General features: G+C 38.2%; 1 protein-coding gene across 3 annotated transcripts in view; it reads left to right on the top strand.

Moving 5' to 3' along the window:
- The window catches only part of nr3c2 (nuclear receptor subfamily 3, group C, member 2), a 78905-nt gene that overhangs the window by 55891 nt on the left and 4830 nt on the right, over positions 1 to 18184 (top strand). For all 3 annotated transcript variants that reach the window (XM_024259679.2, XM_024259680.2, XM_024259682.1), the window contains 4 exons: positions 2558 to 2674; positions 4319 to 4660; positions 6077 to 6221; positions 9754 to 9884. In XM_024259679.2, the coding sequence (XP_024115447.1) occupies positions 2558 to 2674; positions 4319 to 4660; positions 6077 to 6221; positions 9754 to 9884 (735 nt within the window). The remainder of the gene's footprint in view (positions 1 to 2557; positions 2675 to 4318; positions 4661 to 6076; positions 6222 to 9753; positions 9885 to 18184) is intronic.

Consider the following 18184-nt stretch of genomic DNA (forward strand, 5'->3'; position numbering starts at 1 on the left):
ATATAAACTAGTTCCAAACTAGAACTTTAAAAATGCTAATGATTGAAAAAAGGATGTAACAGGTTGGGAAAAGAAAAAGTCACGGGTGGTGCCAGACAGTGGTACCAAACGAGGCAAATGGCGTGGGTATTTCCAAAAGAACTTATAGTATGAAATGATTTCACACTCAGGCAGCACAAAACTAAGTGATATGTTTGTGTTATGTTGGAGATTTGAAGCTTGTGGTGTTGAAAAAGAACATTTAAAAGCATATATATGTTTTTATTTACACTTTCACACTTTCCAATATGCTAATGTAAATTTTGTATTGTCTTTTGCACCACTACACAAGATTGTGTTTGAAAAACAAAATAAATCATCACAGATTTGAAGCTGAAATAGTTCGTTTTTGAAAATAAAAATGTTTAAATAAAAAATTTTACCACACAATGTGGTTTTCGGAATAACTGTTGTAAATCAAAAGGCATTTGTTTCTTCTTTCCTTTTATCTCCCCATTAATCGCATATGGGTATAAATATTCTAAATGCGTCTCTAAACAATCTGATCATTTTTTTCTATACAGACAGGGAAACAGAGTTGTGTCTGGCCACACTTCAATACAGATGTTTGTGTGTCCAAGGAGAAAAAAGTTGAGCCTCTTGTGCAAGGCAGTGGCATCAAAGTGACATCAATTCTTGGTAGCATCCTCTCGTTTTATGCAATCTTACGTCAGCAGTGCCAGCTTGCAGCTACAGTAAGAACATTGCACCCACTGCCAAATGCCATTCAGAGTCACAGCAGAGTTATTGTTGTGGGTCAGCTACTGAATTTGTGAGGCTATTTTCAGATTAGGGCCAACTTTGTTAAGCAGTTTACACATTTTTATGTGTGGTGGAGCTCACAGATCACTCCAATTGTTAGAAAAGTGTGACTTTTTGTGTTTTTTTGCCCACATGAATCCCACAATGAACCAAATTTAGGCACGTCTTCCAATATGATGTCTTTGGAAATTTCTTGCAGTTTAAAGATATGTTTTAGGAAAAAACATCCAACTAAATTCAAATAATTAAGCTTGAAACATAAAGTGGCATTAATGTGGAGCCTGCCTTTAAGTTGATAAGCAAATGTAAATATTCAGAGGTAAACATGCTGTGTGGGAGCATAGAAACAGTGCATAAATAAACAAATTCTCTCCCTCTTACATACACGCTCTGCCACATAAATATCCACCATCACAGCAAAGTAAGACTTTGGCTATTTCATGCAATTCATTTCACTCTGTCATTTATTAACAGGAATCGTGAATATGAGCAGAACAGCTGACAGGAAAGCTTCGGAGTTTGCGGAATTGCCATTTGGCGCGGCCTATCCAAGTGTGTGTGTGTGTGTGTGTGTGTGTGTGCAAGGGGGGTGGGGACGGGGATGGCTGCATTGTGTTTCCTGTGTCGCAGTTTACTGTTTTTTAGAGCAAGAAAAATGGGCTTATGTAACGGTCATGTGATTTAGCCAGAAATAGTGGTGGGGCTACAGCTGCCGCCTCTCCTCCTGCAGCTCGGTTTCTTGGCTTTTGGCAGCAGCCAGACAGACACACTGCACAGTGCACACTACTCCTGCTAGCTCAGAAAACAACTTCTGCTCAGTCCTACAGACGAACACAAAGTCTGCACTGTCGACGCTACAATGACAATGCACAGAATGTACTCGTTGGTGGAAAATCAACCTGCAAATAAACATGCAAAAAATATAGATTTGCCTTTGCAGTTAATAAGGTCATCTAATCTGATTTTTAAAAATCCAATGGTTGCTGAGTTATACTTTACTTAAACATAGTATTTACAGTTTTTGACCAAAAGTTAAGGGTTAAATTGGGGTAACCAGGGACACAGTGGCCCACTGGGACGCACCACCTGAGGGGTGCTGCGATTCGTCAAATACTTTTTAAAAGCAGAAACGTTTAAATTCTTCTCTCCAACGCCACATTTGAGCAGCCTTCTCCCGATCTGCGCATATGTGTATCTCCCTACATCATGCATGTGTGTGCGCATACAAGAGCGAATAACTGTGTGTGTGTGAGCATGAGTGTGAGTGGGCGCACGGTGCTCAGAGGCTGGTGGACGTGAGAAAAAAAAAGGGATGAGAGACGTAGTCATAGAAGGAGAAGAGTGGACGAGGAGGAGGAGGAGGGTAGCTGTACAGTGAAGAGCTAGTGAAGCGGAAGGAAGCTCTCTGAAATGGGAGATCATTGGGTTTAGCTGAGGGCTAGGCAGGAGGCATGAGGGATTCTCGCCATGTTAGCATCACTGTCAGGAACTGTTCGAGCTGCAGCCAGTCTCCTGGTTCCACCAAATCTCTAATGCTGCATACTTTATGATACACTAGTACTTATACACTAAAGAAGGTGAGACCTAAATAGATAATATTTCTACCTTCATAGTCATAATATATATTTATATATATATAGATAGAGAGAGAGAACGTTTCTATTATCTCTTCTTTCCAGTCTGTTAAATGTGTCTGTTCTGTTTTATGCATCACGTGGACTGAACGTATGTTTTATTTTACTGTACTCTTTTATAGGTCAGCACAACTACCTGTGTGCCGGAAGAAATGACTGTATCATTGACAAGATCAGAAGGAAAAACTGCCCAGCTTGTCGTGTACGGAAGTGTCTCCAGGCTGGGATGAACCTTGGAGGTGAAATGTCATGACCCTTTTCTAAATTTTCCACGTCTCTGACACTACGTTTGTCCCACCCACCCTGTAAGGATGGATAGATATGATGAAGAAAGTTCAGCTGTAGTCACAAAAGGTCAAAGCAAAGTCTCTAGTTGTGTGTTCATAGTATGGGTATCAAATGCAGTGATGGTAGACATAGATATAGTTTGATTTGGAAAGAATTTAGACAGCTATGGTGTTCATTGTAGATTGAAAATACAATTGGGAGTAAAAAAAAAACGCAACAAATTTCATGCTGTCATGTTCCACTTAAGGGTTTTTATGACACGCCCTATCAATGTTCTAAAGAGAACTTGTATTAAAGCACAAATGCTAATTTACAAGTGGGTACAGATTGCTGTACGCAAACATCAGACCAAGTTACAAACACAGATCAGTAAATGTGGTAAATGTAGGTCACTGTTATAAATACTATTCACAAACGTTGAATGTTGTTTGCCATGGTTTATAGATGAAGACAGGGGATTTTGAATGTTCCAGGACAATGAGACTTGAAGCCTTTTGATGTCTAAAGAAAATTTAATGGACAGTTTTTGTTGTAAGTTTAACCATACTGTAATATGAACTAAAAAGAACAAGGGGATTTTTTTCACAAATGAATTTTGAAACAAGCTAAAAATGACATTGTATCTTTTTAAAGTGTGTATGAACAAAGTATATTGCTGTTTTTTTAATAAGCTAACAAAAAAATTAGTTTATAAACCACAGCCGAATGTAAATAAACATGTTTCTTTAATTTTGAAATAAAAATTTAGAATCCAGTTGGTAACAATTTAACACTACATCTCTTAGAAAAATGCAAATGGACATAGCTATTATTGGTGTGTGTTTCCTCATTTCTCACAGGGGTCATGTTGTAAAAGTAACCTGCAATAGCTAAAATTGTCAAAGTAATATTATAGATGTTTTAAGGCTGTAAAACTCCACACTACACACTTTATGCACTTTTCTCAGACTAACATGAACATTTTGACACTTCTATCTCTTTTTTAAACGTTTAAGGTTCAAACTGTAGAAAAATCTTTAGTATCGTAGAATGTAAAAAAAGAGCTGATTACGGTTGAAGATACAAGTAACTCTGGCAAGCTGAATGTGTTCTGTACAGCAGACACAGCCAAAGGAGATTGACTGACAAAGTCTACAGCCAATCAGAATGCAGAACACTGCGCTCTAGAAAAAGAGGGGAAAAAAAGCATGCTAAGATGCACTCAAAAAATTTTGTGAAACCATAAAATGTGAACTGCGATATAGCAAAGAAATGCTCTAAAGTATTATAGAGCATTTATTAGACATAAACTACAGAAAAAGAAGTGCCAATTGAAAAATGCACAAATGGACAGTTTGTTTTGGACATTTGCCTTAGTGTCAGCTAGATTGATAAAATAAAACTGTACATGTAATGCTCCAAATAACATGTTATGTTAATATAGTTTTTGACAGCTGAATATTGAACAGTCGATATGTAATAGAAGAAAAATTATAATTAATTATATTTACCTATTTAATCAATTGAGAGAAAACAAACGGTGATATCTAGGCTATTGTTAAATGAACAAACAATGAATGCCATGCTGATACAGGCTATTGATGCATTTCCCACAGCGCGCAAGTCTAAGAAGTTGAAGCTAAAGGGAGTCACTGAAGACCTGCAGAACTCTAAGGATGGCCAAACTGCCACAGGTGGCGTTGGAGGCAGTTACCTGACCTCGGAGAAGGAGCTAAATTCCAGTGCTGCCAATGCCCTAGTGCCCCGCGGGCCTGGGGTGGTCACACCTTTTCTGTCGCCCTCCATCTGCAGCGTGTTGGAGCTCATTGAGCCTGAAGAGGTGTACTCTGGCTATGACAACACACTGCCTGACACAACTGACCACTTGCTGTCCAGTCTCAACCGCCTGGCTGGAAAGCAGATGGTACGCATGGTGAAGTGGGCCAAAGTACTTCCAGGTTAGTGGCCAGCAGAGACGTGGGATGAAACTACATTGTCTTTTATAAGAGCTGTCCCAGAGGACATCAAGATGAGGTTTATTATTATGTTTCAAGATGTGTAACTGTTTCTTTCCCTAAAATGTGTTATTTATCAATGCAATGGCAGAATTGGAAGGTTTTTATTGGTCAAAAATGTTTATTTTCTTAAAAATATATGTTTAGGGTGAAACATATTTGAACAAACTTAAATGAATGTCACTTTTTCTCTTGAATTCAGAGGTTTTTGAGTTCTGTGTAATGGGATCGTACAAGCATTTCCTCCTTATCTTCAGTCCTGATCTCTTTAAAGATGCTAGATTTATAGGGTACAGTTTAATTTTTTTCATTTTAGGCAATGAAATTATTTTTCCAGGCTTCAACCAGATTAAGCGCTAATCCCATTTCTCCATTAAAAAAATAATCAAATTGAAGATTAAAAGAGATTATTTACATTTTTCGGTTGTTAGATACTACAGTTCATTTTTTTTCTGTGTGGGGAAATATTTCTAAAAATGTACAAACAAGTTTCCCTCAAAAGACAGTAGTAGAAATATTGAAAGGTGGCTCACAGGTAGCTCTTTGAGCCTGTTTAATTTGCTGTATTGCAAATATTTGATACCTCCATGGTGTCTGCTTGCCACATCCGGACGTATAAATAGAAGCCAGACAGAAGGGTCAAAATAAGTACCTTCGACTTTCAGATATGCCTCTGCCTGCAATTTGGATACTTTTAGGTTTGGGCGGATAAAACTCAAAGCGTTAAAGACCAGAGGAGTCCATTACTTTTGTTTTAAAAGGTTTTGCAACTGCATAATGACTTGGAATAAATCCAGTAGAAGGTCAACACTAAACTTATTGAATTTAATGACCTTAAAGACTCCTGGAAGATTTTAAAATAAAAATATACATTTTTCTTTTAACGTAAATGATTTTTTTGCCATATAAACACAGAATGAATTGTCTTTAGGCTTTGATAAGTCACTAGTGCCCTTTGGTTTGCATGGAGAGGATGTTCTTCCTGGAGTTTGATTGAGAGTTTGGCTTGTTTCCTCTTTGACTCTATTTTGGGAGCTTTTAAGAAAACGTGCCAATAACCGGAGGCCTAGTAAGATTTACATAAAACAAGACTGGGTGAATGCTTGTCAGTGGTTATCATGTTGACACACAATCTGGCACAGGCATGCACACCTTAGCAGCATAAACGCAAACAAAACAAAAGCCGGAAATTAAATAAATCTGAAAAGTTGGCATTTGTTCCAATTTGTTGCTGCTCTATTTGTTTATTTATTAAGCCCAAAACTAATAAACCAGAATATCAGGAGTACGTGTAAAAGCATTGCTGTCGCTTGATCCCCCTCCTTACGTCTGACATGTGTGTGTGTTTTTGTGTGTTAGGCTTCCGGGGCCTGCCCATAGAGGACCAAATCACCCTGATCCAGTACTCGTGGATGTGTTTGTCCTCCTTTTGCCTCAGCTGGCGCTCCTACAAACACACAAATGGACAGATGCTCTACTTTGCCCCTGACCTCGTCTTTAATGAGTAGGTCTACACTTCTAGATTTCCAATAACCCTGCACCCTGTTGTTGATACTTAATTGGTTGAAGTGCTCTGTCCCTTTGAGTACTGTCATGAACTGTTGATCTTTATCTGAATTAATTACTGATAAATACTTAGAGTCTTATTTTTTTAGCATAATTACTGAATAATTTGTCATCTCTGCATTTTTTAAGTTCCAGCCTTTACTAACAGTTTTTTTTTTCTATTAAGTTAGAAACATTAGAATGCAGTGTGTTTTCTCAGTGTGCCTGTATAGTAGAAAAACAGAACTGTACAGGCTACAATGAGTTTTTGCACTACTGATGTTGCTTTCCCCCGATGTCACAATGCACTTTAAACAAGGTCAAAATCTTAAGAGCGGAGTTCTGCTGCTTCACAGGAAAACACAACATGTTTGTACTTTCCTTTTTTTTTGATGGTTCTATAATTGCAGGAGGACAAAAAAATGATCAAAGCCATGTTGGTACATCAGCAGCTCATTTAATCTGTGTTAATTTGTTTGAACAAGGGGATAAGTGGAAAGGTGCATGCGGGCCTTTTAATCTGGTCGGAGCCGCAGCTCACGGCCGATGATAAATGGAACGTTATGGAATAAAGGCAAGTGAAAAATATAAACCTCCGTAGGCAGCCTGCGTAGAGGCGAAGGATCAATCAGGGCCAGGTTTAAAAGCTCCAACTAATAGCTTGGATAAGTCAATGTCAATGGGTCAGTCTGTCCCAAATAAATAAACAACTGCACCCGGCAACAGTGTACAGCCTAGCTGCAAACTTCATGCATCTATGTGTCCACAAGTCCTCAGTTTACAGACATACTTTGACCTGTTTATGTCTAATAATATAGGGGTTCTAATTTACAACACACATGTTTATATATAGCAGGTTTTGGGGATTATCAGAAACCGTTGTGAACATAAAATATACAAACTAAACATAATAGTGATTGTAATTGTGAATAGTTTTTTTTTTTTTTTTGGATAAGCTGTTGAAAAGACGATTATAGTTGATATCAACAGTGGTCTTTAACCTGAGGCTCCAGAGGCTCTTTTGTCCCTTAATCGTGTCTCTTTTGATTTGAAGAAAAATGCTAGCAATTCCAACAAATGATTATTTTGTAGTTTTGGTTTATTTTTTTAAATAATTAAATATTGCCATTTATGTTTAGATTTTTAACATAACTGAGCAAAATTACTAAAAAGGTTCAATCTACTGTCAGAGTGGTTAATAATTGGAACATCTTTTTGCATTTATATGCAAACATTTTAAAAATGTGGATTCCACTCTACAGTATTGTTGTCTTATTTATATTCAGTAATAAAAGGAGTAAAAGAATTAAGGAGCACTAAAGTCACAATGATAGAAAAGTTCATGTTTTACTTTTTTTTTGTATTTTTAAAGTAAATCTTTTGCAGCTGGAGGATTTATCAACCATAAGATGTGTTTTATTTTGAAAGGAACTTGTAGGTACTGCTATAAAAAGTAAAATAAGTTAAGTTTGTCATATAATGTATAGAAAAACTTAATTCTAGAGAACATTTTAAAGCTTTGTTTTATAAAAGAATGGCTTAATGGCCACAAAAACACAAATCAAGTGTATTTTTCTAACTTTAAGGTGGAATTTAACGGCTCTCGCTGGGTTTCGGTCAACAAAAAACTGGATCAAATGTTTCTTTTAGCATTAAAGTTTGCAGACCCCTGAACTAAACTAGCCAAACTTTAATCACAAATGTGGAATGAGAAATATTTACCATACAACAAACTTTCAAAGATGCATTTTAAAAAGCTACCAGAAAAGAAAATGGAAAACAAAAACTTAAAAAAAGACAAATACAAGTGTTAAAAACAAAACAGGAATCTAAATTCCATCCATCCATCATAGTTTTTCACCTTCATCTAGAATCAATCATCAGAGACCATGATTCAGCATCACTTCTGCAGAATTTCAAAGTCTGAACGAGAAACCAGCTACAAAATTTATGAGCTCAACCTCAACTTACTCCCACTCCCCCACATCTTTTAGCTTTTTCTAGCGTTAAAAAGGTTCCTATATACCATTGTGGGTACCTACAGAATCACCTTTCACCTTTATCGACTCAAATTCTGAATTGTTTTATATGATATAGAATGGCATATTTTTAAAGATAATCCACATATGGACTTGTCTTTTTTTATTTCGTACAAATAAACATCCTTTCTGCTGCAGTTTGATTCGTTTCTGTATGCTAAAACTTTACCCTTGAAAAAAACAAGTAAAAACTGTTTGGGAAACTAAAGAGAGTGACACAAGTTTACAAAGAAACTTGAAAGTAGTTAATAGAGAGGAAAGGAAAGAGATTGCCTCCATTTTTTTATTCTTTTCCCCAAACCAGCAGCTCATTTTAAGCTGTGATTCAGCAAAATTGATTTGAGCAAGAGACAGAGAAGAAGGGGGGTGCGATGTGTGAAGACTTTCGAAAGTCCAGCCCAAAGTTTCATGAAACGATAAATTTATTCTGCACTTTGAAAACCAGTTCACACACTCGCAGAGAGAGCTGCTCAGCAGAGAAACCGCTCGGTTGTGAGAGATGTTGTACAGTTGCAACTAGAAGTGTTTCTGATGCTTTCAGGGAAACATTTATCCATTCACAGGCTGCAGATTAATGTGACAACAGAGTGCACTAATGTTAAAGATCTACTTACTTTAAAGTCAAATCTCACCACTTGTATTTTGTCACTTTAACCTTGATGCTCATTTTATTAGACACTCTTTCAAATTGGCTCCCAGTGTTTTAAAGTGTTTTTTCCTTATTTCCTCCTCTGAAAATCTGCCAATGGGGTAAGAAAAACAGCCTTACCATGGAGTTCTTATTCTAAGAAAGACATGTTTTCTCAAACACTAATTATTTTACTTTTGAAAAACTTACTTGATAAGATTATTTTACTTGCAAGACAGAAAATAAGAAAATTTTTCCTAAAGCAGATTTTCAGTTTTTGCATTTTACAAGTCTATGCTGGAGTTGAGGGAGAAAAAATACAGATATTGATTTCATTTTTTAAAACACAGCTGCAGGCATGTTTGTACATTTCCCACTAGTGACGAGTATGTCTGTGCGCAGGCCGCTTTTGTTAACATAAATCTGTTTGAAATCACACGACCCTCCATAAGATCGTTTCTATGGCGACGGTGGTGGAAGCTGAGGTCTTCTGTCATCTGTCACTGTCCTGAAAAAGTGCTTCATCTGTGCTGTGATACTGTACACAGCGGCCTGCAATCTGAGGGACTTTTGTATTCTGCTCTTGGTCCAGACGAATTCGAAACACTTTCACTTGGAGCTTTAACTAACTCGCTCGGAGCAGAGTGGGGGAAAAAGCTCTTCAAATGGAAAAGCGTTAAAAGGAAGTAGTTTCTGAACTGTACAGGTGTTTGGAGGGGCTCCAAGGATGGATCCCAACTACTGCTAACCCTACCAAATTCAATTTTCAGGTTTTGTGGTTTTCTGGATCTTAATCACTAGTTTGTTGTCGTCTTGTTTTGCAGGGATCGAATGAGACAGTCAGCCATGTATGACCTCTGTCTCGGCATGAGGCAAGTGAGTCAAGAGTTTGTTCGATTGCAGCTGACGTACGATGAGTTCCTCTCAATGAAAGTCCTTCTACTTCTCAGCACAGGTAGGTATCATCCACCCCTCTTTGTTTTCTAACACCAAACATAATCACCTACATTTACGAGCAAATAGTTCTATAAAGGAAGTTGTGTAATTCCACAAGCTGAAAATTACTCTTAAAGATCATCTTATTTTAATCTTTTGAACGGGTCGGGAACACATTGAGATCATTCTTTGTCAGACGAGACTTGACTTTGTCATGGAATTGTTGACATACTCTCGGCATCCAAGAGCGGTGCTGAGCTGTCAGAGCTCAGGCTCGGCTATGATGTGCTGAGACGAGGTGGAAAACTGTTGTGTTGTCTGACCAGTCATTTTTACCACACCATCTGAGTAGGAGAGGAGGGGGGCCATCTGGCTTTCTAACAGCTCACAGCTCAAACGTCAGCAGCCATGGTGGGATGGGGGACGCATTATTTCACATGATGGTGACGCATGACAATCAAACCTCTTTAAATGCAAAGTTCACACCAAATAAATCATTTCAAAACATACATGCTACCATGTCAGGTATTTAGACTGAGTTTGTTCCAAAAAGACAGCAGTGCACCACACCCTGCTTTTTTTGGGAGTGTCCCACTAAGCTGCAACTACTTGCAAATTGCAAAACAGCACTAATGTTGTTAGTTATTTGTTTAATTTCACAATGTAAGTGGCAGAGCCCGGCTCTCGTGTTCACTCTGTCTCATTTGTGTCTTTAGTTCATCGTTAATCTCTTAATTCAGCTCCTATGAGTTAAAAATGGTATGGCCAATTGTCTTACAAGTCTAACTCAGCTCCCCTGCTGCATATTTAGATGTTGCAGTGGTGTTAAGACTATCGTCATATATCACAAAAGGCCACAGAGCTCTCTATGTGCAACTATTTCAGTGAAATCAGTAGGTGGCCTCTCGGCGGAGTTTGTAATCAGGAGGCAGCAGTTGCATTTATACATGCCGCACAGCAGCCGCAGAGTTTTTAAGAAAAAGTTCATATTAAACAATTTTTTACATCAGTCAGAGGCTGTCCGGGTACATTTGGAGGTCGCACAATGGCAGTCCAGTGACAGGCGGGTGGCAGGAAGGCAGCAGTGTGATAATTGACTGGAGGCTCTCCAAGGTCCCCAAAATTGTCTGATTAGTAGCCAATTTAAGACTGTGACTGGTTTTTTATACTCAATGAAGACTTTTTCTACTTTTATGCCATGCTACACCTTTATATTTTGTTATTCACACACTGATGAAGGCATTGTGACATCAACCCACATGGAGCAGCAGACTAGTCGAAACCAGTTAGATGGGTGCTTCAAGGGACCTAATCCGTACTTTTCCACTGAAAAACAACGCCATAAATTACCTTGCTGACAGGAGCAGGGACACGGACACTGACCACTCAAGATGTAGGTTTGGTAAAGATGACCACATAAGGCGTTGGGGGTTCCCTCTCTCCTGACACACATTGGTCTGGAGCCTCATAAGGCCTGCCCACAATGTATATATGTGGACTCTATTTTATAAGCTTTTTGTCTTTATGGTGGTGACCCAGAGTACTCTGTGTGAGTCTCATCCAACTTTTTATTTAATTTATACATTTCAATTGAGTTTTTTGATCGCTTTGTTCCTCATAAATGAATACACCAGAGGTCAGCAAGGGCAACCTCACAGCTGCCACCGTTCATCACCCCCCTGCCCCCGTTCTGCCGTCCCTCTGCTACCATCCAATTGTTAGAAATCGTACAGTAGCAGCGCAGTCACTTGACAAGCCTCAACAGCCCGGATATGACCAGACGTCAATCTGGTAATCCCGGCCACTGTGGGTCCAAATGGGCTGACGACATTGATGCTGCACTAAACTCATCATGGCGTTCATAGCACCACGGCAACTTAGAGACCTAGACATTGACACATTGTGGTTGATGCTGAACAGAATACGAAGACGACAGATCATTGTGCTTTCTTGGGAGGCATGCTGTCTAAAAATGTTTAAATTGACAAGATTGTAATGTGTGCTCAAAATCTGAGTCGTGAATGACAGGTGGTGCAAAATGGCCAACTTTTGATGTACCCCCGGGCTACTGTGCGGCTTCGTAATGCTGTCATCCCTGGCTGACTGATGGCCGCTTGGCTGCTCCAGTCGCATTTATGACCACACGGTTTTCCAAAAATTTGATTCTGCGATGCCTCCCCATCACGCGGTGGCAGTTGTATTTGTGACCGTTGTACAAGCTATGTTCATACTGCCCTCTGTAACGCTCGTTCAAGCGACCATACTTTCCCTGAAATTATATGTAAATGCGTGCAAGTGCATGTTTCAGGCTTCTGTGTTCGAAATTCATGCATTGCTACCCAATTTCCTACAACAGTTTTTGGGTTTTTCATACAAAACGCTCGTTAATGCATAAACCAGGTCGAACTTTGATCAGACAGGGACTTTGATTTGGTAGTGACGTATGGATGTCAGAAAGGTAATTCACAAAAGTGCCAACCATTTGAAACTTCATGGTGGAGGAGAAATGAATTGCACTGCTTTAACATTTTGTGCCAAGCTTCTTCTGGCACATGCTTGGTGTGTCCGTAGCTTAATATTTAAGATGTATGTGAACACCAGGAAAACTGATCTGTGATTACAGATGAGAGTTCTGTCTTTTTTGGATTTTTGAGTAGGTTTTTAGGAAGGTTTTTTACCTTGCTTAAATTTACCAGCCCAGTGAGTGAACCTATTGTGGTTTCCAATCCAATCATCCTTCTAAAATACTAAGAACTAAAAATATGAAAAGAAGTCTGCCAAACAGCTAAAATTGCCCTCCATTTCCATTAAGTATAAGTAAAAAAAAAACAACCTTTCAAAGCATTGCAGTGTTGCCTTTTTTCTACATTTGGTGGTTGAATTAACAGCAAGGAAGAGCATTTTCTTTCATGGGTTTTCTTGTGGAATTCCATCTTCCAGTAGCATGCTAGGTGGGCCGATTTCAATTTTAATATATTAAATGTTAGTGTAAATGGTTGTTTGACCAGAGTTTTTCCAGCCAGTTCCTTGGTTGCAGCAGGAGCAGCTCTTTCACCCAGAACAGTATGGAGGCTGTGAAGAAAGGGAAAGGATGTAGAGTAATTTAAATGTTTTAAATGTCCCAAAACAGAACATATTTTTCACTCATCTGTAAAGTAAATATACCACATAATTTATCTAGACGTATGATTATGTATTTTCCACTTTACCGGTGAAGTTACTTTAGGTGGAAAAAGGATATTTTTGCCTCAAACCTTTTCCAACCTTTTCTTCCCCGTAATCTGCAGGCACCGTACCTGCATGTCGTGTTTGTGTTGATGAGAATTTCTCTTTGCTGCAGAGATGGATATGGTTGTATTTCTGTGGCAAAGACGCTCAGCGTCTTCCACCTTGCCTTACCAAAAAGACTTGCCTTTCACAGAAGATTTGATGCTCTGTTCCAGCGCGCACCTTTGAGAACGAGTTGGCAAGACCTGCTCTCCTGGCGCCCACGCTCATGCATTTATAAAGTATCAGAGATTACTCTTTAATCTTACTCCTGGTAATCCTTTAACAGAGATTTCAACTGTGAAAACACACTTGATGGTGCGTGTGCTGTGAGATGGAGCAGCGCAGCCTAAATGCTAAAGAGTGGACACGGTTAGCAAGATATGCATTGACTTGTTGATATGAAATATTTTTCCATCACGTTTGTGAATGTTTGCACACTAGTTTGTGCCTATTCTGTGTCCAAAAATGATTGAATATATATATTTTAATTAGTAAAATTAAAATGCATTTTTGTTATTCTTTTCTACTAATAAACAGGAACATTACTGGGATCGGCTGGTTGAGTGAATGTTTTAACAGTGTTGCTTTAATTGTAGTAATGATTAAAGAAATCCAGCAGTGTTGGCCATAACTCCAGATGGCCGTGCTGCAGAAGCTTAAGGGCTTCAAGAACGTTAGTGAGCTCACCACATGTCAATTTACTGTCAGAATTTGAGCAAAAATAAGTGTGCTATTTTCTATACGTCAACTCTTGTAGTTTTTAAAGTTTTTCCTTCTATTAACTTCCACCTTTCTGTGTTTTGGTTGCATATGTTGCAATCATGCTTTAATAAAAATCATAAAAAGTGTCACTGTCCAACCACCAAATGTGATTCCTCTGGTGTCTCTGTCTGTCATAAACACCAGTAAAAATAAAAAAAAATAAAAAAGTTCTGCGCGCTGTCACGTGGGGTCCAGATGACCCCACTTTTAATGTAAACATGCCTAGGATAGCACAAGAGTTAGGAATAAAGCAGCTTTTATGATGATAGAAAGACTGAAACAGTATATTCATCCTATTTAATTTATGTATTTTTAAGTTATACGTTGCTGGTGAAGCACAGCTATTCCTGCCTCCCTTGACTGCATGTCACTGCATTTGATATAACTTTAACCAGTAGGCTCAATTACATGACCAGCTGCGTCTCTCTGATGAAAGGTGGATACTGTATGCCGACACATTTTGTCTGCAGATACTGAGAGACCCAATAGAAAACCTGGTGGCAGCATTTAAATGCTAAAGTAACCAGATTGTTCTGGCAGAAATTGAGCTTTTTGTGCATCTGACATTCAATGATTTAATTTTATGAAACAGCCACTAGGTGTTTTTTAATTTAATGCTGTTATGTTGGAACCTGGCCCCCACACATTTGGCCTATTTTAATTAATCCAACTGTTGCCTGTCTATGACTAGATGAAGGAAAATCTTCACTTTTAATGAACCAACCACAATTATTACAAGCATGTTCATGTGTGCACGTCATTGCCTCATGTCCCGTGTCTGTCGTTGCTCCCTTTCTCCTTGAAATCTGAAAATACATAAAGAAAAAAAATCTTTAATTCTTCTAATGCCTTAAGAAAGGTTTTGTTAGCAGCATTAGCATGTGGGTGGCATCGGTGGCAGCAGCCTGGCAACATTTCCTCCACCAGCTTTATCCTTTTCTCTGAAAACTTCAAAAAATATTTGTCCTTTTTCCTCAAGTTGTGCTGCCTACAATAAGAAAACAAACAAACAAAAAAGCGTCTTTGTAAGTAATGATGATGATGTTAGCCGAGACGAAAGGCAAAAAAAAAAAAAAAAGCTGCAGAGCAAAGCTACATATCAAGGGTGAGAGTAAGGAATTGAGAGCAGGGAGGTGTCGGGGAGAAAGAGACAGGTGCACAGCTATGGGGAGAAAGAAAGAGAATACAAAGTGAGTGGTGGGATGGCAGAGCTGCTCCTTCTGTTGCTGTGGCCTCCCTTTCCTTTCCTCCCTGGTCATCTGGAGGTTTTCCAGAGAGCCCTGCTGTACTTAATAAAGGCTAGTCGAGCACGAGGCAGTCCTCCAAGACCTGCTATTTTTCTGCACTTCCTTGAAACCCAGGCTGGAATTTAGAAAGAGATGCTGTGGATAAAAAAGAGGAGGAAGGAGGCAAAATCAGGAGCAAGGATTCAAAACACTTTAATTTTTTGAAGCCAAAATAGACTTTATTAGATTTGATTTTTGTTAATTTAGTCAGGCCCTTGTGTTGATATTTCTTTGTTGCACTTAGAGGCAGGAATATCTGGGGAACTGAATGGAGTTCTTTTAGTCACAGCCATTCATACATATACATGTTTGGACCTTCCAGAAGGAGAGGCAGTAAATGTTTATAGGGGAGGTGTCAGAACTTGTCAATTGAGTCGGTACAGCCGAGTGTGTGCCTCTGGGTCGCTTCGTAGAAGTGTATTTGTACGCTAGATTGCATAAACAAGCAAAACACAGAGAGGAAGAAAGCAGAGAAACAAGAAAAGAGACAAGAGCTGTTATTTCTCTCTGACCTTGGCTAAGGTTTCACTGAGCCTGCGGTGTCTCATGACCCCGTTTGGATCTGATACAAAAGCGGTTGCCTATTCAGACCGGTTACGCTCTTCGCCTCGACACAAACGTGCACCACATCATTTCGAAAAATCCACGTTCTCCGCTCCTGTTTGCTTTCAACTGTAACAGCTGGTGGTCTCAGTTGCAAAAGGAACACTTACTGGCAATTCTTTCTATTGTTACTCTTTTTTTTGTGCCTTTTTTTACACACAAAATTCTGAGAAAACTTCACTCCTTTGTAATTACAGGGTTAAATTAAAAAAGTAGGTCAAGAAGTGCACATTGAGGCATTTACTAATAACAAACAGCTCACTTTCCATACAAAAGTGCCTTAACGCACAACATAGCATCTGCATGCTATCAAATATTTCATATTTTACAAGATAAAACCAATCAGATGATGAATAAAGAGGTTTGAAGGCCACATATTGGGGTAATCATGTCAGGGACCCCGACTGCCTCTGATCAGTCAGTATGTGGGTCGTCAGGAGAAAAAAAAAAAAACAAAGGGTCCAAATGCGGCTCAAGGTTTTAGCACCTTCTCATCATGTCACCATGAAATACAGCACAGAAAACACAGGGTACAGTCTGTCCGTGTGTGTTAGAGCTCGACTTGTTTGTACATTGGATTAAAGATTTGAAGGGGGACGTCATCCACCTTTTTTTTAAATGTTTTTTTTTTCCTAATTTTATATTAAAAAAATATTTGTGTTACACAAATGCTGAAGTGAAACAGCTAAAAAAATAGCTGAATATCTATGAAATGTCACATTTTCTTTTGACAGCTTTTTATTTTTAAAAATATTTGCATTATTTTTAACATATTTTAGTAGATGTCCATATTGTCAAAGTTTTTCAATTTTCACCAAAACTCTACTGTATTTTGGAGTAAAAGAAGCTCCATTCAAAAGTCATGAAATGTGCCTCTGCACCTCTGCTCATCTGAGAGAGTCCAGAACACTATCTTTCCATGCAACTTTCATTTATAGCCCTTTTTTTTGTCTTTTTTTAAACAAAGTTTCAGGTATCATGTCTGCATTCAGAGGCAGACTGTGTTCATGATTGATTAAGAGTTTTAAAGACCGTGTAGCCATATTGATCATGGTGCTGTGCGTTGGCTTCTCATTCAGTCCACTCTTGGTCTGTACTTAAGAATTCCACAAAATTCTTCAAAAGTGTAAATATAATTTAAAGGGTAGTACTCAGATTTCCGCCTTGTGATTCAGTAAGCCAGTCTTATTTTGTGGTATGTAATGCAGAATTTCTACATATAAGAGCTATTTTTAGGTGTTGTTTTTTTCACTAGACAGTGAAATTTAGTAAAGTTAAAAAAACATAATAAATAAATAAAAAAAAAAATTCTTGTACACTGTAGTGTAAAACAAATTACAGGTAAAAGGGGGTTTGCTAAGTTCTAAGAAATAATTTTTCTTTGAATGAATAAGTGTATGTAAATATCTATATAAAATTCTTGTGATGTTTTTTTTTAGAAAAATGCTATTTCAAATAAAAGTTAAAGCTGTGAGGAGTGGTATATCCCTCCCCTCTCTTCTGCCCCCCTGGTCAGAGCTACATGGGACATATTTATAAAATATCTTTCTTTGAAAATGACGCATTTTCTGTTGATTTAATCCCATAGCAACCATTTTATGTTTTGGTTGTTAAGGGGTGATGAACAGATCTATGTCCTTTTTAGAAGAATCGACAAAAGTAAATTTATGGATTTCTTTGGCAACTGAGGTTTTGTTTGTTAACCACGCCCACATTCCTAATATGTTCTTATTGTATGCTATGCCGTTTCATTCAGCTTAAGCCAGGAATTTGTTTATTACATTTTCACAATATTCTGGAAAAAATTGTACAAACAACAGGGGAACGTTACAATTGTGACCTCGCCGCACTAACACCGTTCAAAATCTACAATTTCTAATTCCAACATTTTTTACCAACTAGCTTCCCAATTATACTCGGGTAGTTGTAAGGCCATAGATTGAAATTCCTTGGAGGAGTTTAAATTTGTAATAGGTAGAGAATTTTTTTTTAATTCAAGATGGCAGCCTCTTCCTGAGGTCAAAGCTCAACAAAACTTCGGTTCAAGTTATAGACGTAACCTGGCGGCCCATGTGTGAATTTATTGTGACGATTACTCGAACAAGTGTTCTTTTTTACTCATATTGTGGGAAAATCTGCAGTTTTCACACTTTGCCACAAAATGGCCACCAAGCCGTAGGTCCTGTGGACATCCCATAATAGTTTTAGAACTTTTTTTGGGATATCGTTGACATGTTGGTTTTGGTTTTATTCATGAATTTTTAATTTTTTTTTTTTTGGCCCCATAATAGATGTTGATGTCATAGATGTTTTTTTTTATTATTGATAGTTTTGGTTGCTGTGATGGCATCTTTTATTCTTGTGGGGAGGGAATTCACCATACCCAAAATTCTTTTTC

This window comes from Oryzias melastigma, linkage group LG1 (genome assembly GCF_002922805.2).
Source record: "Oryzias melastigma strain HK-1 linkage group LG1, ASM292280v2, whole genome shotgun sequence".
NCBI lineage: Eukaryota > Metazoa > Chordata > Actinopteri > Beloniformes > Adrianichthyidae > Oryzias > Oryzias melastigma.